This window comes from Microtus oregoni, unplaced genomic scaffold (genome assembly GCF_018167655.1).
Source record: "Microtus oregoni isolate MIOR12 unplaced genomic scaffold, Mior012 000006F_ref0000085, whole genome shotgun sequence".
NCBI classification, from domain to species: domain Eukaryota; kingdom Metazoa; phylum Chordata; class Mammalia; order Rodentia; family Cricetidae; genus Microtus; species Microtus oregoni.
This window is the reverse complement of record NW_024543065.1, coordinates 44417466-44440841: the sequence shown is the minus strand read 5'-3', so window position 1 is coordinate 44440841 and position 23376 is coordinate 44417466. Positions and strand designations below refer to the sequence as shown.

The window sequence follows — 23376 nt, the reverse complement described above, 5'->3', positions numbered from 1 at the left end:
AATGTCACCTCTAGCTGGGGGAGGTGGTGGGGTGGGAAGAGGAGGAAGGGTGGAGGGGAAGAACTGCAGAGAGAACATAACGTGAAGTAAAATAAAATAAAATAAGACTTGACCATACAGACCCCAGAGCATAGCGACACGGTTATCTTCCTGAGGTGGATGGAAAACACTTGCGAGATAACAAGTAGACTATAGGCAACATTCATCTAAAGCCTCATTCATTGTTTTCCTCAATCATAAGTTAATAGTCTCATAAAATTTTTGAACATTAAAAACTTATGGTATTCTCCAGATTACAATTACAGTGAATACTGTAAAGTACATTCATGCTTACATCGACTAAGCATTTTTTCTTTCTTTCTTTCTTTTTTTTTTTTTTTGCATTTCAACCTATTTATTTTTTCTTTTTACGGTACTACAGATCTGAAGACTGAACTTAGGGTTTCATTATTATTAGACAAATGGTCTGGCCCTGAACTATATACTCAGCCTTCCTTTTGTATTATTGGTTTGGTTTGGTTTTCTTTTTCTTTTTCTTTTTTTTTAAATTTATTTATTTATTAAAGATTTCTGTCTCTTCCCCGCCACCGCCTCTCATTTCCCTCCCCCTCCCCCAATTAAGTCCCCCCCCCCTTCAGCCCGAAAAGCAATCAGGGTTCCCTGTCCTGTGGGAAGTCCAAGGAACCCCCACCTCCATCCAGGTCTAGTAAGTTGAGCATCCAAACTGCCTAGGCTCCCACAAAGCCAGTGCGTGCAGTAGGATCAGAAACCCATTGCCATTGTTCTTGAGTTCTCAGTAGTCCTCATTGTCCACTATGTTCAGAGAGTCCGGTTTTATCCCAGGCTTTTCCAGACCCAGGCCAGCTGGTCTTGGTGAGTTCCCAGTAGAACCTCCCCATTGTCTCAGTGTGTGGGTGCACCCCTGGCGGTCCTGAGTTCCTTGCTCATGTCTCTCTCCTTCTGCTCCTGATTTGGACCTTGAGATTTCTGTCCGGTGCTCCAATGTGGGTCTCTGTCTCTGTCTCCTTTCATTGCTTGCTGAAGGTTAATATTCAGGAGGATGACTATATGTTTTTCTTTGGGTTCTCCTTATTTAGCTTCTCTAGGTTCACGAATTATAGGCTCGATGTCCTTGGTTTATGGCTCAAAAACAAATATGAGTGAGTACATCCCATGTTCCTCTTTTTGGGTCTGGCTTACCTCACTCAGGATAGTGTTTTCTATTTCCATCCATTTGTATGCAAAATTCAAGAAGTCCTTGTTTCTTACTGCTGAGTAGTACTCTAATATGTATATATTCCATGCTTTCTTCATCCATTCTTCCATTGAAGGGCATCTAGGTTGTTTCCAGGTTCTGGCTATCACAAACAATGCTGCTATGAACATCGTAGAGCATATACTTTTGTTGTATGATAGGGCCTCTCTTGGGTATATTCCCAAGAGTGGTATTGCTGGGTCCAGGGGTAAGTTGATCCCGAATTTCCTGAGAAACAGCCATACTGCTTTCCAAAGTGGTTACACAAGTTTGCATTCCCACCAGCAATGGATGAGTGTACCCCTTTCTCCACAACCTCTCCAGCAAAGGCTATCATTGGTGTTTTTTATTTTAGCCATTCTGACAGGTGTAAGATGGTATCTTAAAGTTGTCTTGATTTGCATTTCCCTGATCGCTAAGGAAGTTGAGCATGACCTTAAGTGTCTTTTGGCCATTTGAAGTTCTTCTGTTGAGAATTCTCTGTTCAGCTCAATGTCCCATTTTATAATTGGGTTGGTTAGCCTTTTACGGTCTAGTTTCTTGAGATCTTTATATATTTTGGAGATCAGACCTTTGTCAGTTGCGGGGTTGGTGAAGATCTTCTCCCAGTTAGTGGGTTGCCTTTGTGTCTTAGCGACAGTGTCCTTTGCTTTACAGAAGCTTCTCAGTCTCAGGAGGTCCCATTTATTCAATGAGGTCCTTAATGTCTGTGCTGCTGGGGTTGTATGTAAGAATTGGTCTCCTGTGCCCATGTGTTGTAGAGTACTTCCCACTTTCTCTTCTATCAGGTTCAGTGTGTTTGGACTGATATTGAGGTCTTTAATCCATTTGGACTTGAGTTTTGTGCATGGTGATAGATATGGATCTATTTTCATTCTTCTACAGGTTGACATCCAGTTTTGCCAGCACAATTTGTTGAAGATGCTCTCTTTTTTCCATTGTATACTTTTAGCTCCTTTATCGAAAATCAGGTGTTCATAGGTTTCTGGGTTAATGTCAGGGTCTTCAATTCCATTGGTCAACTTCTCTGTTTTTATGCCAATACCAAGCTGTTTTCAATACTGTAGCTCTGTAGTAGAGTTTGAAGTTAGGGATGGTAATGCCTCCAGACAATCCTTTATTGTATAAGATTGTTTTGGCTATCCTGGGTTTTTTGTTTTTCCTTATAAAGTTGATTATTGTCTTCTCCAGATCTGTGAAGAATTTTGATGGGATTTTGATGGGGATTGCATTGAATCTATAGATTGCTTTTGGAAGAATTGCCATTTTTACTATGTTGATCCTCCCAATCCAGGAGCGAGGAAGATCTTTCCATTTTCTGGTGTCCTCTTCAATTTCTTTCTTCAAAGACTTAAAGTTCTTGTCAAATAGATCTTTCACTTCCTTGGTCAGAGTTACCCCAAGATATTTTATGCTATTTGTGGCTATCATGAAAGGTGATGCTTCTCTGATTTCCCTCTCTGTTTCCTTATCCTTAGTGTATAGGAAGGCAACTGATTTTTTGGAGTTGATCTTGTATCCTGCCACATTACTAAAGGTGTTTATCAGCTGTAGGAGTTCTTTGGTAGAGTTTTTGAGGTCGCTTATGTATACTATCATATCATCTGCAAATAACGAGAGCTTAACTTCTTCTTTTCTGATACGAATCCCCTTGATCCCTTTATGTTGTCTTATTGCTATTGCTAGAACTTCAAGCACTATATTGAAGAGGTATGGAAAGAGTGGACATCCTTGTCGTGTTCCTGATTTTAGTGGGATGGCTTTGAGTTTTCCTCCATTTAATTTAATGTTAGCTGACGGCTTGCTATAAATAGCTTTTATTATATTTAGGTATGATCCTTGTATCCCTAATCTTTCCAAGACTTTTATCATAAAGGGGTGTTGAATTTTGTCAAATGCTTTTTCAGCATCTAATGAAATGATCATATGGTTTTTTTTCTTTCAGTTTATTTATATGCTGGATTACATTGATAGATTTGCGTATGTTGAACGAGCCCTGCATCTCTGGAATGAAGCCTACTTGATCATAATGGATAATTTTTCTAATGTGTTCTTGGATTCGGTTTGCCAGTATTTTATTGAGAATTTTTGCGTCGATATTCATGAGTGAGATAGGCCTGTAATTTTCTTTCTTGGTTGGGTCTTTGTGTGGTTTTGGTATCAGGGTAACTTCATAAAAGGTATTTGGCAATGACTCTTCTGTTTCTATATTGTGAAATACATTAAGGAGTATAGGTATTAGCCCTTCTTGGAAGTTCTGGTAGAATTCTGCATTGAAACCATCTGGTCCTGGGCTTTTATTGGAAGGTAGATTTTTGATAACGGTTTCTAGTTCTTTGCGACTAACAGGTCTATTTAGATCGTTCACCTGGTTTTGGTTTAGCTTTGGTATGTGGCACTTATCTAAAAACATGTCCATTTCTTTTGCATTTTCTAGTTTTGTGGCATACAGGCTTTTGTAGTAAGATCTAATGAGTCTCTGAATTTCCTCTGTGTCTGTGGTTATGTCCCCCTTTTCATTTCTGATCTTATTTATTTGCGTGTTCTCTCTCTGTCATTTAATTAGTTTGGATAGGGGTTTGTCGATCTTGTTGATTTTCTCCAAGAACCAACTTTTTGTTTCATTGATTCTTTGGACTGTTTTCTGTGTTTCTATTTTGTTGATTTCCGCCCTCAGTTTGATTATTTCTAGTCTTCTACTCCTCCTGGGCGTGTCTGCTTCTTTTTTTTCTAAAGCTTTCAGGTGTGCTGTTAAGTTTCCGATGTATGCTTTCTCTGTTTTCTTTAAGTGGGCACTTAGTGCTATGAACTTTCCTCTTAGTACTGCTTTCATAGTGTCCCATAGGTTTGAGTATGTTGTCCCTTTATTTTCATTAAATTCAAGGAAGACTTTAATTTCTTTCTTGATTTCTTCCTTGACCCAGGTGTGGTTCAGTAGTTGACTGTTCAGTTTCCATGAGTTTGTCGGCTTTCTGGAGGTAGGATTGTTGTTGAATTCTAACTTTAATCCGTGGTGATCTGATAAGACACAGGTGGACACTGATATTTTTTTGTGTCTGTGGAGGTTTCCTTTGTTTCCGAGTATGTGGTCAATTTTCGAGAAGGTTCCATGGGCTGCAGAGAAGAAGGTATATTCTTTCCTATTTGGGTGGAATGTTCTATAGATGTCTGTTAAGTCCATTTGCTTCATTACCTCCAGTAGTTCTCTTACTTCTCTATTAGGTTTCTGTCTGATTGACCTGTCCATTGCTGAGAGAGGTGTTTTGAAGTCTCCTACTACTAGTGTGTGTGGTTTGATGTCTGCCTTGAGTTTTAGTAATATTTCTTTTACATACGTGGGTGCTTTTATATTAGGGGCATAAATATTCAGGATTGAGACGTCATCCTGACGAATTGTTCCTGTTATGAGTATAAAGTGTCCATCTCGATCTCTTCTGATTGATTTTAGTTTGAAGTCAGTTTTGTTAGAAATTAATATGGCCACACCTGCTTTTTTCTTAGAACCATTTGCTTGAAAGACCTTTTCCCAACCCTTTACTCTGAGTAGATGCCTGTCTTTGTGGTTGAGATGTGTTTCTTGCAAACAGCAGAATGTTGGATCCTGTTTTTGTATCCAATCTCTTAGCCTGTGCCTTTTTATAGGTGAATTGAGACCATTAATATTAAGTGATATTAATGACCAGTGGTTGTTCATGCCGGATATTCTTGTTGTTTTTGGAAGTAGAATTTGTGTGTCTCCCTTCTTTGAGTTGTGCTAGTGAAGGGTCGCTAGATGCCTGAGTAGGCAGTGTTGGCAATGTTGGATTCCTTGGGTTGCGGTTTTCCTTCTATTACTTTCTGTAGGGCTGGATTCGTGGCTACGTATTGTTTAAATTTGTTCTTATCCTGGAATGTCTTGATTTCTCCATTTATAGTGAACGAAAGCTTGGCTGGGTATAGTAGTTTGGGCTTGCATCCATGGTCTCTTAGCTTCTGCAATACTTCTATCCAGGACCTTCTGGCTTTCATTGTTTCCATAGAGAAATCAGGTGTAAGTCTGATCGGTTTACCTTTATAAGTTACTTGGCCTTTTTCCTTTGCAGCTCTTAGTATTCTTTCTTTAACCTGTATATTTTGTGTTTTGATTATTATATGGCAAGGGGATGTTTTCCTTTGATCCAGTCTGTTTGGTGTTCTGTATGCTTCTTGAATATTCAAAGGAATATCTTTCTTTAAGTTGGGAAAGTTTTCTTCCATAATTTTGTTCAAAATATTTTCTGGGCCTTTGAGCTGTGACTCTTCTCCTTCTTCTATTCCTATTATTCTTAGATTTGGTCTTTTTATTGTGTCCCATAATTCCTGAATGTTTTGTGATGAGAATTTGTTGGCTTTGCAGTTTTCTTTGATCTGTGCGTTTATTTTCTCTATGGTGTCCTCAGAATCTGAGATTCTTTCTTCTATTTCTTGTGTTCTATTGATTATGCTTGTTTCTGTAGGCTCTGCTCGTTGACCTAGATTTTCCATATCCAGCTGGTCCTCAGTTTGTGTTTTCTTCCTTGCTTCCATTTCAGTTTTCAATTCTTGAACTGTTTCCATTACCTGTTTGATCGTTCTTTCTTGGTTTCCCATGGTATTATGTACGTATTTACTCATTTCTTCAAATATTTGGTTATACTTCTCATCCATTTCTATTAGTGCATTTTTCACATGTTGTTTAAGGGACTCTACTGCTTTCAAAAAGTCAATTTTTTCCACTTCTTCTGTGTTAGGGTGTTGGAGACCTTCTGTTGTAAGATCATTGGGTTCTGGTGTTTTCATGTTGTTTTTCAGATTATTGGGTGAATTCTTTCCTTGGCGCCTGCCCATCTCCTGCTATCGATGCTATCTAAGGGGTCTGTTAAAACTGGTTCAGGTTTCCCTGCTGGCCAGGGGCTCCTCTTACAAAATGCCCTTGCTCTGTTTCCTGGTTCCTGCTGGGGGCCAAGATCCTTCTCACCCCTCAGAAGGGTCTTCAGGAATAGGACCCGGCTCCTCCTTTGCCAGGGACCTCCCCAACCGAAGGCCTACCTCTTTGGTTTAATTGTAGTGGGGCGATCTGTTCTCGGTGTTTCGCGTGGTCCCTGCAGCCTGCTTCTGCTGCTGGGATGGTTCCCACCGCCAGCAGCCTGTGTCCTCTGCTGCCGCTCTGGTCCCAGCCGGTTCCAGCCTGTCCCAGTCGGTCCCCGCCGGCTGCGCTGGGCGTCCTCTGCCCGCCTAAGGCCGCCCGGTGTTCTGGCCCCCTTCTACCACCCGGTGTCTGTTGAACTTTTTAAAAAAAAAATATTTCCTGGCCATTTGTATTTCTTCTTTTGAGAACTCCAGTCAACTAAAGTCCATTTGTTTAATTTTTTGTTTTTTTTTTAAATATTTTATTTATTTATTATGTATACAATATTCTGTCTGTGTGTATCTCTGCAGGCCAGAAGAGGGCACCAGACCCCATTACAGATGGTTGTGAGCCACCATGTGGTTGCTGGGAATTGAACTCAGGACCTTTGGAAGAGCAGGCAACGTTCTTAACCTCTGAGCCATCTCTCCATTTGTACTGGTCCCTTGAGAATTTCACAGAATGTTTTAATCCTATTCACCCTTCCTCCAGCTCCTCCCAGGTCTACCCTGACTCTCCTACCCAACCAATCCTGTGTCCCTTGTACTCCCCTCTTTTGTATTTACACCAATTAAGTCTAATTTGTTTTGCCCACGCATTTGTGTGTGTGTGGCCTTCTACTGGCGCATGGCCAACTCCCCAGGACCTACACTCTTAACAAAAACTGACTCCCCCTTTCTCAGATGCTATCAGTCACCAGCAGTGCCTCTCCTCTCCTGGGGCGAGACTCCGTGCCCAGCTCTCCTCTTCCAGTTGGGAATTCACCCAGCTTAGGCTTACACAGACAGGCCTCAGGCATGCTCTCCCAACCCTCTGGGTTCCCAGGTACAGCTGCCCACCGTGTCCCAAAGTCTCATCTGCTGCCTCTGGCCCATTCTTTTCAAAACATATTGTATAAATGCATGAAATTCTGAAAGAATAAATACAACTAGAGGCTGACAAGATGTCTCTATGGGTAAAGGCCCTTGCCACCATGACGGATGACTTAAGTTTACTTCCTAGGAACCACGCAGTGGAGGAAAGAACAGACTCCTGGAAGCTGGCCTCTGGCTTCTGCTCATGCCCACACCTACACACACTCTGTGTTTTAGGGAAGTTGCTCATTTCTCAAAGATAGGGTGGAAGTGGTGTCTCCACAGAGAGTTTATGGGAATGCCAAAGGGTGCCCATGGAAAGAACTAGAACAACAACCAACTCTCGAAAAAAGAACTTAAAATGTGGTGCTCTTGTTGTTGCTCCATGGTGAGCATCCTTCATCATGTTTTTCTTTTACTTTATTTATTTTTCTCTCATACAACCCATTCCAGCCACACCCTCCGCTCTCTCCCCTCTCCCTCAGACCCACCCCTCCTCCTCCATTTCCCTTCAGGAAAAGACAGGCCTCCCAGTGATATCAACCAAACTCCGCATAACAAGATGCTAGAAGACTTGGCATATACTCTCTTATCCAGGCTGGGTGAGGCAATCCAGTAGGAGGAAATAAGTCCCATGCACAGGCAAAAGAGTCACTTAGAGGAGTTTCTGGCCCACGGCGCCAGCCTGGGACGGGGAGCTCGGGGGTTTCTTGGCCCCCTGTCCTGCTTGGGCTCTCTGCAGGGCCTCTACTCCCCGGGTGCTGCCTCTTTCTTCCTGGCCCACCCAGCTTCCGTCCAGAGCCCTCCCCACTTCACCCCCACTACCCTCTTTTGGCGCGTGGCATCGCCCAGCGCAGCCTATCTGGGCGCTGGGTCCGAGTACCCGGGGCTCCCGGGCGGGCAGCAGTTCCTTTGTTTCTGTGGCCTGCCTGCACCAAGCGGGGTAGGCGCTTTGTCTGCGAGCTGCCCAACCAGCACGGAGGCCTGATCTTTCGGCGCCAGGAGACCCAGCATTGGGGTGAGTTTCTGGCCCACGGCGCCAGCCTGGGACGGGGAGCTCGGGGGTTTCTTGGCCCCCTGTCCTGCTTGGGCTCTCTGCAGGGCCTCTACTCCCCGGGTGCTGCCTCTTTCTTCCTGGCCCACCCAGCATCCGTCCAGAGCCCTCCCCACTTCACCCCCACTACCCTCTTTTGGCGCGTGGCATCGCCCAGCGCAGCCTATCTGGGCGCTGGGTCCGAGTACCCGGGGCTCCCGGGCGGGCAGCAGTTCCTTTGTTTCTGTGGCCTGCCTGCACCAAGCGGGGTAGGCGCTTTGTCTGCGAGCTGCCCAACCAGCACGGAGGCCTGATCTTTCGGCGCCAGGAGACCCAGCATTGGGGTGAGTTTCTGGCCCACGGCGCCAGCCTGGGACGGGGAGCTCGGGGGTTTCTTGGCCCCCTGTCCTGCTTGGGCTCTCTGCAGGGCCTCTACTCCCCGGGTGCTGCCTCTTTCTTCCTGGCCCACCCAGCATCCGTCCAGAGCCCTCCCCACTTCACCCCCACTACCCTCTTTTGGCGCGTGGCATCGCCCAGCGCAGCCTATCTGGGCGCTGGGTCCGAGTACCCGGGGCTCCCGGGCGGGCAGCAGTTCCTTTGTTTCTGTGGCCTGCCTGCACCAAGCGGGGTAGGCGCTTTGTCTGCGAGCTGCCCAACCAGCACGGAGGCCTGATCTTTCGGCGCCAGGAGACCCAGCATTGGGGTGAGTTTCTGGCCCACGGCGCCAGCCTGGGACGGGGAGCTCGGGGGTTTCTTGGCCCCCTGTCCTGCTTGGGCTCTCTGCAGGGCCTCTACTCCCCGGGTGCTGCCTCTTTCTTCCTGGCCCACCCAGCTTCCGTCCAGAGCCCTCCCCACTTCGCCCCCACTGCCCTCTTTTGGCGCGTGGCATCGCCCAGCCCAGCCTATCTGGGCGCTGAGTCCGAGTACCCGGGGCTCCCGGGGGGCAGCAGTTCCTTTGTTTCTGTGGCCTGCCTGCACCAAGCGGGGTAGGCGCTTTGTCTGCGAGCTGCCCAACCAGCACGGAGGCCTGATCTTTCGGCGCCAGGAGACCCAGCATTGGGAGAGCCAACATTGGGGAGAGACAGCGTTTGGTAGGCAAGGAGACCTAATCCGGTAAAAGAAGATCCATAGGGAGCATTTGGAAGAAGAGATGGGCCGACGTCAAGGCAAGAATTCGCCCAACAAGCTGAAAAGCAACATGAAGCTACCAGAAACAAGCGACCTCACAACGGGAGGACAAGAACCCCTTAATCAAGAGGAAGGAGAAAAGATTGACTTCATGAAAGTGATTGACACCCTTAAACAGCATGTAAAAAACGCCCTTATAGAAATGGATGAGAAATATAACAGAAAGTTTGAAGAATTGAATAAATCAGTGAATGATACCCTAGAAAACCAAGGAAAAACAATCAAACAGATAATGGAAACAGTTCAAGACCTGAAAACTGAAATGGAGGCAAAGAAGAAAACACAAACAGAGGGCCGTCTGGACATGGAAAATCTAGGTAAACGAATAGAGACTACAGAAACAAGCATAACCAGCAGAATACAAGAGATAGAAGAAAGACTCTCGGATTCTGAAGATACCATAGAGAAAATAAACACACTGATCAAAGAAAACAGCAAGTCCAACAAACTCTCATCACAAAACATTCAGGAAATATGGGACACAATAAAGAGACCAAACCTAAGAATAATAGGAGTAGAAGAAGGAGAAGAAGGGCAGCTCAATGGTCCAGAAAATCTATTTAATAAAATTATAGAAGAAAACTTTCCCAACCTAAGGAAAGATTTTCCTATGAAGGTGCAAGAAGCATACAGAACACCGAATAGGCTGGATCAAAAAAAAACATCCCCTCGCCATATAATTATCAAAACACAAAGCATACAGAATAAGGAAAGAATATTAAGAGCTGCAAAGGAAAAAGGCCAAATTACTTATAAAGGTAAACCTATCAGACTTACACCTGACTTCTCCATGGAAACCATGAAAGCCAGAAGGTCCTGGATAGATGTACTGCAGAAACTGAGAGACCATGGGTGCAAGCCCAGATTACTATACCCAGCCAAGCTTTCATTCACTATAAATGGAGAAAATAAAATTTTCCAGGATAAAAACAAATTTAAACAATACGCAGCCACAAATCCAGCCTTACAGAAAGTAATTGAAGGAAAATCACTAACCAAGGAGTCCAACAATGACCACAATAACTCAGACATCTAGAGACCCTTCACCAACACAAAACAAAGAAGGGAAACACACAAACTCTACGACTAAAAAAAAATGACCGGAGTTAACAACCACTGGTCATTAATATCACTTAATGTCAATGGACTCAACTCACCTATAAAAAAGCACAGGCTAAGAGATTGGATAAGAAAACAGGATCCAACATTCTGCTGTTTACAAGAAACACACCTCAACCACAAAGACAGGCACCTACTCAGAGTAAAGGGCTGGGAAAAGGCCTATCAAGCAAATGGACCTAAGAAACAGGCAGGTGTGGCCATACTAATCTCTAACAAAGTTGACTTTAAACTTAAATCAATCAGAAGAGATGGAGAGGGGCATTTTATACTCATAACAGGAACAGTTCATCAGGATGAAGTCTCAATCCTGAACATCTATGCCCCTAATATAAAAGCACCCACGTACATAAAAGAAACATTGCTAAAATTCAAGGCCGCCATCAAACCGCACACACTAATAGTAGGAGACTTCAACACTCCTCTCTCACCAATGGACAGGTCAATCAGACAGGAACCTAACAGAGAAATAAGAGAATTAGTGGAGGTAATGAATCAAATGGACTTAACAGACATCTATAGAACATTCCATCCAAATAGGAAAGAATATACCTTCTTCTCTGCAGCTCATGGAACCTTCTCGAAAATCGACCACATAGTCGGTAACAAAGCAAACATCCACAGTTACAAAAAAATATTAGTAACCACCTGTGTCTTATCAGATCACCATGGATTAAAGTTAGAATTCAACAATAATGCTACCCCCAGAAAGCATACAAAGTCATGGAAACTGAACAGTCAACTATTGAACCATAGCTGGATTAAGGAAGAAATAAAGAAAGAAATTAAAGTCTTCCTGGAATTCAATGAAAATAAAGAAACAACATACTCAAACTTATGGGACACTATGAAAGCAGTCCTAAGAGGAAAGTTCATAGCACTAAGTGCCCACTTAAAGAAAACAGAGAAAGCTCACATTGGAGACTTAACAGCCCACCTGAAAGCTCTAGAAAAAAAAGAAGCAGACTCACCTAGGAGGAGTAGAAGACTGGAAATAATCAAAATGAGGGCTGAAATCAACAAAATAGAAACACAGAAAATAATACAAAAAATCAATGAAACAAAAAGCTGGTTCCTGGAGAAAATCAACAAGATTGACAAACCACTATCCAAGCTAATCAAACGGCAGAGAGAGAATTTGCAAATTAATAAGATCAGAAATGAAAAGGGGGACATAACCACAGACACAGAGGAAATTCAGAGAATCATTAGATCTTACTACAAAAGCCTATATGCCACAAAATTGGAAAATGTAAAGGAAATGGATACTTTTTTAGATAAATATCATATACCAAAGTTAAATCAGGACCTGGTGAACAATCTAAATAGACCTGTTAGTCGCGAAGAATTAGAAGAGGTTATCAAAAACCTCCCTACCAAAAAAAGCCCAGGACCAGATGGTTTCAATGCGGAATTCTACCAGATCTTCCAAGAAGATCTAATACCTATACTCCTTAATGTATTCCACAAGATAGAAACAGAAGGGTCATTACCAAACTCCTTTTATGAAGCCACAATTACTCTGATACCAAAACCACTCAAAGACTCAACCAGGAAAGAGAACTACAGGCCAATCTCACTCATGAATATCGACGCAAAAATCCTCAACAAAATACTGGCAAATCGAATCCAAGAACACATCCGAAAAATTATCCATTATGATCAAGTAGGCTTCATTCCTGAGATGCAGGGCTGGTTCAACATACGAAAATCTATCAATGTAATCCAGCATATAAATAAACTGAAAGAAAAAAACCATATGATCATTTCATTAGATGCTGAAAAAGCATTTGACAAAATTCAACATCCATTTATGTTAAAAGTCTTGGAGAGATTAGGGATACAAGGGTCATACCTAAATATAATAAAAGCTATATACAGCAAGCTGACAGCTAACATCAAATTAAACGGAGAGAAACTCAAAGCCATCCCACTTAACTCAGGAACACGACAAGGCTGTCCACTCTCCCCATACCTCTTCAATATAGTGCTTGAAGTTCTAGCAATAGCAATAAGACAACATAATGGAATCAAGGGGACTCGAATTGGAAAGGAAGAAGTTAAACTTTCGTTATTTGCAGATGATATGATAGTGTACATAAGCGACCCCCAAAACTCCACCAAAGAACTCCTACAGCTGATAAACAGCTTTAGTAATGTGGCAGGATACAAGATCAACTCCAAAAAATCAGTCGCCCTCTTATACACAAAGGATATGGAAGCAGAGAGGGAAATCAGAGAAGCTTCACCATTCACAATAGCCAAAAACAGCATAAAATATCTTGGGGTACATCTAACCAAGGAAGTGAAAGATCTATTTGACAAGAACTTTAAGGCATTGAAGAAAGAAATTGAAGAGGATACCAAAAAATGGATGGACCTCCCTTGCTCTTGGATTGGTAGGATCAACATAGTAAAAATGGCAATTCTACCAAAGGCTATTTATAGATTCAATGCAATCCCCATCAAGATCCCATCAAAATTCTTCACAGATCTGGAGAGGACAATAATCAACTTTATATGGAAAAACAAAAAACCCAGGTTGGCCAAAACAATCCTATACAATAAAGGATCTTCTGGAGGCATTACCATCCCTGACTTCAAACTCTATTACAGAGCTACAGTAATGAAAACAGTGTGGTACTGGCATAAAAACAGAGAAGTCGACCAATGGAATCGTATAGAAGACCCGGATTTTATCCCACAAACCTATGAACACCTGATTTTCGATAAAGGAGCTAAAAGTATAAAATGGAAGAAAGAAAGCATCTTCAACAAATGGTGCTGGCATAACTGGATGTCATCTTGTAGAAGAATGAAAATAGACCCTTATCTATCACCGTGCACAAAACTCAAGTCCAAATGGATTAAAGACCTCAATATCAGCCCGAACACACTGAACCTGATAGAAGAGAAAGTGGGAAGTACCCTACAGGAGCTGGGCACAGGAGATCGCTTCCTATGTATAACCCCAGAAGCACAGACATTAAGGGCAACATTGAATAAATGGGACCTACTTAAACTGAGAAGCTTCTGTAAAGCAAAGGACATAGTCAATAAGACACAAAGGCAACCTACTGATTGGGAGAAGATCTTCACCAACCCCACAACAGACAAAGGTCTGATCTCCAAAATATATAAGGAACTCAAGAAACTAGACTTTAAAATGCTAATTAACCCAATTAAAAAATGGGGCACTGAACTGAACAGAGAATTCTCAGCAGAGGAAGTTCAAATGGCCAAAAGACACTTAAAGTCGTGCTCAACTTCCTTAGCAATCAGGGAAATGCAAATCAAAACAACTTTGAGATATCATCTTACACCTGTCAGAATGGCTAAAGTCAAAAACACCAAGGATAACCTTTGCTGGAGAGGCTGTGGAGGAACGGGTACCCTCATCCATTGCTGGTGGGAATGCCATCTTGTGCAACCACTGTGGAAGTCAGTGTTTCGGTTTCTCAGGAAATTCGGGATCAACTTACCCCTGGACCCAGCAATACCACTCCTGGGAATATACCCAAGAGATGCTCTATCATATGACAAAAGCATTTGTTCAACTATGTTCATAGCAGTATTATTTGTAATAGCCAGAACCTGGAAACAACCTAGATGCCCTTCAATGGAAGAATGGATGAAGAAAGTATGGAATATATACACGCTAGAGTACTACGCTGCGGTAAAAAACAATGACTTCTCGAATTTTGCAGGCAAATGGATGGAAATAGAAAACACTATCCTGAGTGAGGTGTCCCAGACCCAAAAAGCTGAACATGGGATGTACTCGCTCATAATTGGTTTCTAGCCATAAATTAGCGCCACGGAGTCTACAATAGGTGAACCTAAAGAAGCTAAGTAAGAAGGTGAACCCAAGGAAAAACATATAGTTATCCTCTTGGCTAAGGGAAGTAGACCCAATTGCCGGGGAGAAAATTAGGATCTTGGGGGTAGGGTGGGATGGGGGTAAGGGGAGATGGGGAGAGAAAAGGTAGAAGGGAAGGAGGGGGGATTTGGGGAATCAGGAGAATTGGGATAAAGGAAAGGTGGATAGGGGAGCACGGAACCACAATTCTTAGTTAAGGGAACCACTTTAGGGTGAGCAAGAGATTTGACCCTAGAGGGGCTCCCAAGTGCCCAACATGAGGTTCCCAGTTAGTTCCTTGGGTAGCTGAGGATTGGGAACCTGAAATGACCCTATCCGAGAGCAATACTGACGAATATCTTGCATATCATCATAGAACCTTTATCTGGTGATGGATGGAGACAGAGACAGAGACCCACACTGGAGCACTGGACTGAGCTCCCAAGGTCCCAACGAGGAGCAGAAGGAGGGAGAACATGAGCAAAGAAGTCGGGACCACGAGGCGTGCACCCACCCACTGAGACAGTGGAGCTGATCTACTGGGAGCTCACCAAGGCCAGCTGGACTGTGACCGAAAAAGCATGGGATAAAACCGGACTCTCTGAACATGGCGAACAATGAGGGCTGATGAGACGCCAAGGACAATGGCACGGGGTTTTGATCCTACTTAATGTGCTGGCTTTGTGGAAGCCTAGCCAGTTTGGATGTTCACCTTCCTAGATATGGACGGGGGGGGAGGACCTAGGACTTACCACAGGGCAGGGAACCTGGACTGCTCTGTGGACTGGAGAGGGAGGGGGAGAGGAGTGGGGGGAGGGGTAGAAGGGTGGGAGGAGGGGGAGAAGGGTGGGAGGAGGGGGAGGGAAATGGGAGGCTGGGAGGAGGTGGAAACTTGTTTTTTGTTTATGTTTTTTTTTCTTCTTTTTTTAATAAAAAAAATTATTTAAAAAAAAAAAGAGTCACTTAGAATACTGAGAAAAGTGACTGGACACAAGGATTAGAATTAATCTAAGTTTTTCTTTCTCATGTGTGTGAGTGCTCACTGGTACAGATGCATGTGTTTGTGTGTGCAGATGCCTATGAACACGTGTACACGTGCTTTTAGGGGCAGAGGAGAATCCCAGATGTTGCTCCTCAGGAACTGTCTACCTTGTTTTTGGAGACAGGGTCTCTCACTGGCCTAGAACTTGCTAGCAAACCCCAGGGACCTGCCTGTTTCTGCCTCCCACTGCTGTGGTTTCAAGCATGAACCACCAAGCCTGGTTTGTTTTTAATTCAGAGCTTAATGGTTATTTCAACACTATCCCCTAAGTCCAGAAAAGAGAACAACTTATGTGTCCATAAATTGATGAGTGAATTTTTAATATTTTTTGAGATCATAATTACATCATTCCCCTTTCATCCCTCAAACCACCTTACCATGACCACCCCTGCCCTTGAGCTCTCTTTCAATTTCACAGCCTCTTTTTCTTTAATTGTTGGAGAGAGAGACAGACAGAGAGAGAGAGAGAGAGAGAGAGAGAGAGAGAGAGAGAGACTGTATTCTGAAGAATGAAATTAGTCCTTACACTTATCAACAGTTTACTGTGTAACTCATCTTCAAGTTAGCCTAGAATCAGTCTAAACTTTGTCCCATTTTTTCATCAGTATGAAAATGGATCCAAGGGTCCCCCAATCCCACAGGGGTCCTGGGCTCAAATCTGGAGGCTGAAGGTGTTCACCTCTTCAGTCTGAAATTAGTCCAGGTGAGAAGGGTCAGAGGGAACATGAACACTGTTTTTCCCACTGATGACACCTTTTAATATACAAATCAAGGAGCAGACACCATAGAGAGACTGGAACACATCACCCAAAGAAGAGAATAGTCTAGAAGCTCAATAGATGGAGAATCTGAGAGGGGAGGGAGTAAGGGAAAGATTCCCCTCCCTGAAGCATCCCACTGCTCCGTAGCATCTTGATTGAACCACACCTGGCTCACCTGCTTTCGTGGTCAGTTGGTTCTCCCTGCTCAGGGGTTACCTCTTCAACCATTCGGCTTCAGTGGCCTGCATCTTGCTCTTCCAGGACCACCATAGTTTACCTCGTTTGAAATTGCTTCTGTTTTTAATTCACTCACTTATTCATTATCTGTTTCTTACAAGAAACCAGCATCCCAAGCCGCTGAATACCTATGGACCTCAGTAAATGTCATAGTTAATTTTCTGCATGGTTCTCTGCATCCAGGAGAACCTTTTCACTCTAACCAAGTCTCTGAGGTGGAAGAGTGCTTGGGTTCCTGTCTTGAGCATGAGAGTGGGGGACAATGGAATTCACCCAGTGCTGAAGCACGGTCACATTTCATTTCACTCCCAGACTGTGACTTGGAACAAAAGATGTGTCACTTTGAGTCTTGTGCATTCCTAATGCAACAGAAAAAGAACTAGGCTTTATTGTTTATAATTAAGACAATGCTTTTTATTTTAGAGATACAGAAGAACTAAAAAGAGTAAATAATAAATGCGTTCCACAATTTTCAAACTTTCTGATAAACATTGCGTCAGATGTTATGGGCCTGTCTGACTCTGAGAGACGCTATACCCAAAGATGTTAGCTGCTTGCAAAGGATCCTGCATGCAATGAAAGAGGAAAAGCAGCAAAAACGGCATCAACATTGCCTTTGAAAAAGGAGTGAGTGCTCTTAATCGCTGAGCTATCTCTCACATACCCTCCACATGCTCTTGAGACACAGCTGCTCACCAGCTTACAGTTTGCCAAGTAGGCTGGTGTGACCGGTCAAAGAGCCCAAGGATCCCCCTGCAGCCATCGCCTTACAAATGAGATCACAAACATGCATGATCGATGCCCATGTTCTAGCACAGAACTCAAGTCCTAATGCCTACAAGATAAGCAATTCACTGGTTGAGCTATCTCCCAAGCTCCAAACTATAACAATAGAAAATAAAATCACACTAAGAGAAGAGAGATATTATTTGAAGAAAAAATATTTAACACTCTTGTACCACTCTTGATTTATAGATCCGACTAACTTTCTGTGTGGAGTTTAAAAAGAAAATTAAAAAAACCATCTAGAGCCGGGCAGTGGTGGCACACACCTTTAATCCAGCACTCGGGAGGCAGAGGCAGGCAGGTCTCTGGGAGTTTGAGGACAGCCTGGTCTACATAACAAGTTCCTGGACAGGCTCCAAAGTTACAGAGAAACCCTGTCTCGATAGACAAAATATCTAGACAGATGACATTTCTAGTTCCTTATTTGGTACAGAGCTTGTCATTCATTGCTTCATTTATTACAACAAATAAATACTACTCTTGTTTTATTTGAAGACATTATCCTGCAAGGTCAAAAGTTTCAGGCTCGCTCCCACCACGTGAATCTTAGAGGGTAAGCTGAGTCATGTTGCAAATCCTTTTTCAAAAATCACATTTGCGTGTGTGTGTGTGTGTGTGTGTGTGTGTGTGTGTGTGTGTGTGTTCACAGATTTAGGGGATGTGTATGGAGATTTGAATGAAAAAAAAATTTGCATAGAATCAAGTATTTGACCTCATCTCACTTGGCTGGTGATGCTTTTTGGGGAAATTTAGGAGGAATGGCCTTGCTGGAGAAAGTGCATCACTGGGGGTGGGTTTGGAGAGTGCAGAGCCCCAGTCCACTTGCAGTTTGTTGTCTGTTTCAAGCTTGCCATTGAGGATGTATGTTCTCTGCTTCCTGTTCCTGTTGCCGTGTCTGCCACTTGACGCCACAGCTTCTTACCACGACAAAGTCTTCCCCACCCACCCCTTGGAGCTGTGAGCTAGAGTAAACTCTCTCTTCCCCCATCCAACCACCCTGGAGTTTTGAGCTGGAGTAAGCGCTCTCTTTCTTCCTTAACTTGCCCTAGCCATGATGTTTCATCATAGCAACAAGAAAAGTAACCAATACAAATAGGAACCGGGCTACAGTTTCTTTCAAAAACTGGCTAACACTCTGCCTTTCTGGACAGTTGCCAGCACCAATAATTTATCCAGGAAATGTGGGCATCCTCCTAAGCTTGTGCCATTGTGCTTGTTTATAAATAATGTCATTTGCTCTCCACAGATGGAGACATCACTTGAGTTGACCAACATGACCAGAGTCCAGCAATTTGTACTGTTAGGCTTTCCCACAAGGCTGGGGATAAGGGATGCCCTGTTTGTCGTCTTCCTGACTCTCTACCTGCTGACGCTCCTGGAGAACACACTCATCATCTACCTCATCTGCAGTCACAGCGAGCTCCACAAGCCCATGTACTTCTTCCTGGGCAACCTCAGCTGCCTGGAGATGTGCTATGTGTCTGCCACCATGCCCACCCTGCTCGTGGGGCTGTGGACGGGGCCCTACCATATTTCCTTTGTAACTTGCATGACCCAACTCTTCTTCTTTGTCTCTCTCATCTGCACAGAGTGCACCCTCCTGGCCTCCATGGCCTATGACCGCTATGTGGCCATCTGCCGCCCACTGCACTACCCCTTGCTCATGAGGCCCCAGGTCTGCCTGGCCTTAGCCTTGTCTTCATGGCTCGGTGGGCTGGTGGTCTCAGCAATAAAGACAAAATGCATTGCAAGCCTGTCCTACTGTGGCCCCAATGTCCTCAACCAATTTTTCTGTGATGTTTCCCCTCTCCTCAACCTATCCTGCACCCACGTGGCCCTCACAGAGCTGGTAGACTTCATCTCAGCCATTGTCATCTTCTGTGGGACACTCCTGGTATCCTTGGCTTCCTATTCAGCCATTGGGATGGCCGTTCTCCGGATGCCATCAGCTGCTGCCCGACGCAAGGCCTTCTCCACGTGCGCCTCCCACCTGGTGGTGGTGGGCATCTTCTACTCAGCAGCTCTCTTCATCTACTGCCGCCCCAGTCGCATCAAGTCCATGGACCTCAACAAGGTGCTGTCCGTCATCTACACGGTGGTCACGCCCCTCTGCAACCCCATCATCTACTGTCTGAGGAATAAGGAGGTCCACACTGTGCTGAAGAAGACCCTTCACTGGCCTTGATCATCACCTTTTGTACGCAAACCTCTCACACCTTCATTCAAATCTTCATGGCCCAACCACCACAAGTAACCTTGAAATGCTAACTAAAACCCAGAGGACATATTTGGAAAATCACTAGGAGAAAATGGCCAAAGCTCCTGATTAATTACACATATTTTGTCACCCTCATTTTTATATGCTTAAATTCATTCACACATGCATATTTCATAGTCCTGTAATTTTTATTGATGATTGGCTCATAAATATTTATTAAGTGAGCCTGTGAGAGTCTACAAGGATAGAGGAGTACTGTACAAAAATTACAAGTTAACTGAGTCATCATTTGCAACAAGAGAGAATCAAATGAATTCCTATCAATAGTACTTATATAATAATAGTTTAATTATAAGATAAATATGAGATAAAAAGAGATAAGTCATGTTTTAAATAACTTTTATTATTTTAAGTATGTATACACTTGTATGTCTATGTGTGGGGTATATGCATGGGAATGCAGGTGCCCATAGAACTCATGAGGCATCAGAGTCTCCTGGAGTGTAGTTACCAGCAGTTAGTTATGAGCTACTCAGCATGGATGCTGGGTCTTGAACTTGAGCCCTCTACAAGAGCAGTGAATACTTTTAACAGTTGAGCCATTTATAGAGCTTGTATGTTTTACCATAAAAATAAGCTTAACTCATATGAATATTTAATTTTAAAAACCAAGTAAAATGTGATACAAAATTCCTTTGTTTGTGTGCATAGATTTGTGTGTGTCCACATGCACGCACTGCAATGTGTGTGTGGCAGTCATAGGACAGCTTCAGATGTCAGTCCTTACCTTGCATCTTCTCTGAAGCTTTCCTTTCTTTACTTCTTCTAAATCCACAGGGACCAGGGAATCCTCTCAGGTCTAGAGAGCTGGTTTAAACTTGTTCCTTTGCCTTCTCTCGCAGTATAGCCAACTGAGAAACTGGGACATTCAGGAGCAGAAACCCAGGTGTGTGTGTGTGTGTGTGTGTGTGTGTGTGTGTGTGTGTGTGTGTTTAATACCAAAGACAACTTCTCCCAAGATACACCAAAAGGCTCCAATCCTTGATGTCACCACCTTAGGTCCAGCTGTTTCTACTGGCCACCACCAAAGCCTATTCCACGTTTAGCATCAGCCAGAAAGGATCTGCACTTATCTACCATCAACCGGTAGGTGAGATGATCCAGAGAGATTCTTTGAGGGAGTGAAAACAAGGGTAAGGCTCGGCTGGTCAAGTGTTTGCCTAACATGCCAGCAGGTGCCCTGGGCTTGAACCCAGGCAACTACTAGAAGAGGGAGGGTGGCACACACTTGACATCTCAGTACGTAGGATATAGAGGCAGGTGGATCATAAGCTCAGGTCATCCTCCACTAGACAGCAAGTTCAAAGCCAGCTTGGGATATATGACCTTATCCAAAAACCAATACAAGGAACGGCAGAATGAATATGCTGTTTCTTTAGTTGAGATCATTCTGGCCTCAAACTTGTGGTCATCCCACCTCAGCCAGCCTGAGAGCGCTAGAAATCCATGTATGTAAAAACAGGTATATATGCTTTGCTATAGAAAAAAATTGTGTAGAACACGTAATTGTTCGTTAGGTACCAGCTCCAAATACTTGAATGATAGTGATTTAATGTTCATGACAACTACATGATAAAAATGTATGCAATGTGGGTGGAGATAGCAAGACTGACAACCTGAAGGTGTCAGGGGGATTCTTAAAGATTATGCACTTACAAGGGAGAGCTAGTCTGTCAGGGTGACTTCAACCTCTTGTTTTCAGCAGAGGTTCAGCTAACATCCTGAAGATGAGAAGCTGGGCAAGCATGGAAGACTATTATGGAATCTCTCCATTTCAAAGAAAAGAAATGATCCTACATTACAGAGAAGACAAAACGGGTTGAAATAGATGAAGTGATTCCTGGAGATATATGAGTTCAAGGTTTTCAAACATCTTGATGCTAAAAAAAGCTCAGCTTCTCTAGTGGCAATGCATCCATAGCTCTTGTGTCCTGCTCTCTCTGTTCAAAGCCTCCCTTCAAAAGCGTTTGTGAAAGGGAGTAGAATTAACTATTGAAGAGGTCTAGCCAATAGCCTTGGTGAGAAAAAAACTCTGAATATTATTTAAGACAAGAGGTTTACAACCTGTAGCCATTTAACTTACCAGGTCACGCCTTATAGTAAAGACTTTAATAACATGATGTGTCTCCCTCCTTGAGAGGCAGAGAAATGATACGCGCCAGAGTAGATGACTGTCTCGCACTTTGAAAGAGCGTTAGTAGCCTTTCCAGGGCACAGGTTTAGGAAAACACCATGGCCTATAGCCCTCTAGAGAGCAGACAGAATAAGGGTATACACAGCAACTGAGTGGTTCATATTTAGAAAACAGATGGAATTGTCTTCTGTTTCTCCCGATGTGCTGAGGCACTAGTAGACATTTGTATGATTTTGTGGAGTGCTGTGCCAATTTTCAATCTGTTAGAAAGGAAGGGTTGCCCAGAAAGAGATTCATAGAAGAGTTAAGCAGTGAGTGGGGTTGCTTTGCAAGGGAAACAGAATGAAACACAAAGGCAGAGCCAGAGAAGCCGGGGTGGGGGGAACAAGGGAGAGGGGAGCACAACAGGAATTCTTGGCAGGGAAGCTGCTGCCAGATGCTTCAGAGCTTTGGCATCTGTCCTGAAACTGGAGGATGAAGACTCCTTTGCAACAGCAAATAGAACCCCTTCGCAGACAGTCTGACCCTAACTCTTGAGGGCACTTGTGTAAGTTTGTGGAAAGACCTACCACCCAGATGCCGCTCATGTTCAGCAGCAGACAAAAGCAGTCCCATGTTGCTGTTCTGATATGGTGGAGTCCTAAGACAGAGGCTAGGCATAGACCACAGGTGACGAGACAGGGGGAACTTTTCTGACGGTCTTCAGGGACTGAAGATACAGCTTAGTGGGAGACAACCAGCCTAGCATGTGCAAGCCTTGAGTCAGTCGGGTCCCCAGCCCTACACAGAGAGACAGACAGACACAGAGAGAGACTTCTACCATGAAGGTTCTGGGAAAGAGTATCATCTTTTTTTATGAAAATTTGACCAAAAAAATTATCAAGTTCTTGATAGTTTTTACAAGTCAGTATTTAAACCCATAAAGTGGAAATTTGACCAAACCTCACTTCTGAAAAGTATTAAGGAATGGCAGAAATAATATAGAATTTTAAAATTTGATTAACTTTATTAAAAGTTACTATCTAAAGCACTGGGCTTGGCATTGCATTCCCATGTGTGCATAAAATATACTGCAATAATATTCTCCTCCCTACTACTCCCTTCTTACAACACCTTCTTTTCCCGTCCCATAGCCATAATATTCCTGTTACTTTCTTATTTCATTTTTAATCTTGAGATCCAAGGAAAATTATCTACCACTGGGCAGTGGTGATGCATGTCTTTAATCCCAGCACTCAGGAGGCAGAGGCAGGCGGATCTCTGTGAGTTTGAAGCCAGCCTGGTCTACAAGAGCTAGTTCCAGAACAGGCTCTAAAGCTACAGAGAAACTCTGTTTAGAAAAAAAAATATTTACTTATGCAGAGTAGATAATTTAGTTCTTTTTATTTTTCAATTTAGCACATGGATATAATATCTTGATCATATCTACCCGACCCTCTCCCTGTAACCCATGCAACACACCATCCTCCCAACTTCGTGTTCTTCTAAAGTCCAGTTAGTGGGGCTCGGATGTGCATGGGTGAGGAACCATCTGATAGAGAATGGGAAAGACACAGTGGTCACCTATTAGACCTATGAAATAATTGCCTCTATTGACTTTTCTCATATCGCTAGTATTCAGTTTCATTAGGGCAGTTTTAACACAAAATTTGTTGTCATTGGGTTTCCTCCCTACTTCTCTCCTATGGCATCCTTCTTTAGATTT

General features: G+C 43.5%; 1 protein-coding gene across 1 annotated transcript; it reads left to right on the top strand.

Moving 5' to 3' along the window:
• Positions 1-18499: 18499 nt before the first annotated feature.
• On the top strand, positions 18500-19444 carry LOC121449359 (olfactory receptor 5-like). Its single transcript, XM_041653719.1, has one exon. It carries the CDS (start codon positions 18506-18508, stop codon positions 19442-19444), a length of 939 nt encoding a protein of 312 aa, XP_041509653.1. The 5' UTR covers positions 18500-18505.
• Positions 19445-23376: the final 3932 nt, after the last annotated feature.

Coding starts and splice junctions, on each gene's coding strand:
- LOC121449359 (XM_041653719.1), top strand. CDS start 18,506: ATGGAGACATCACTTGAGTTGACCAACATGACCAGAGTCCAGCAATTT.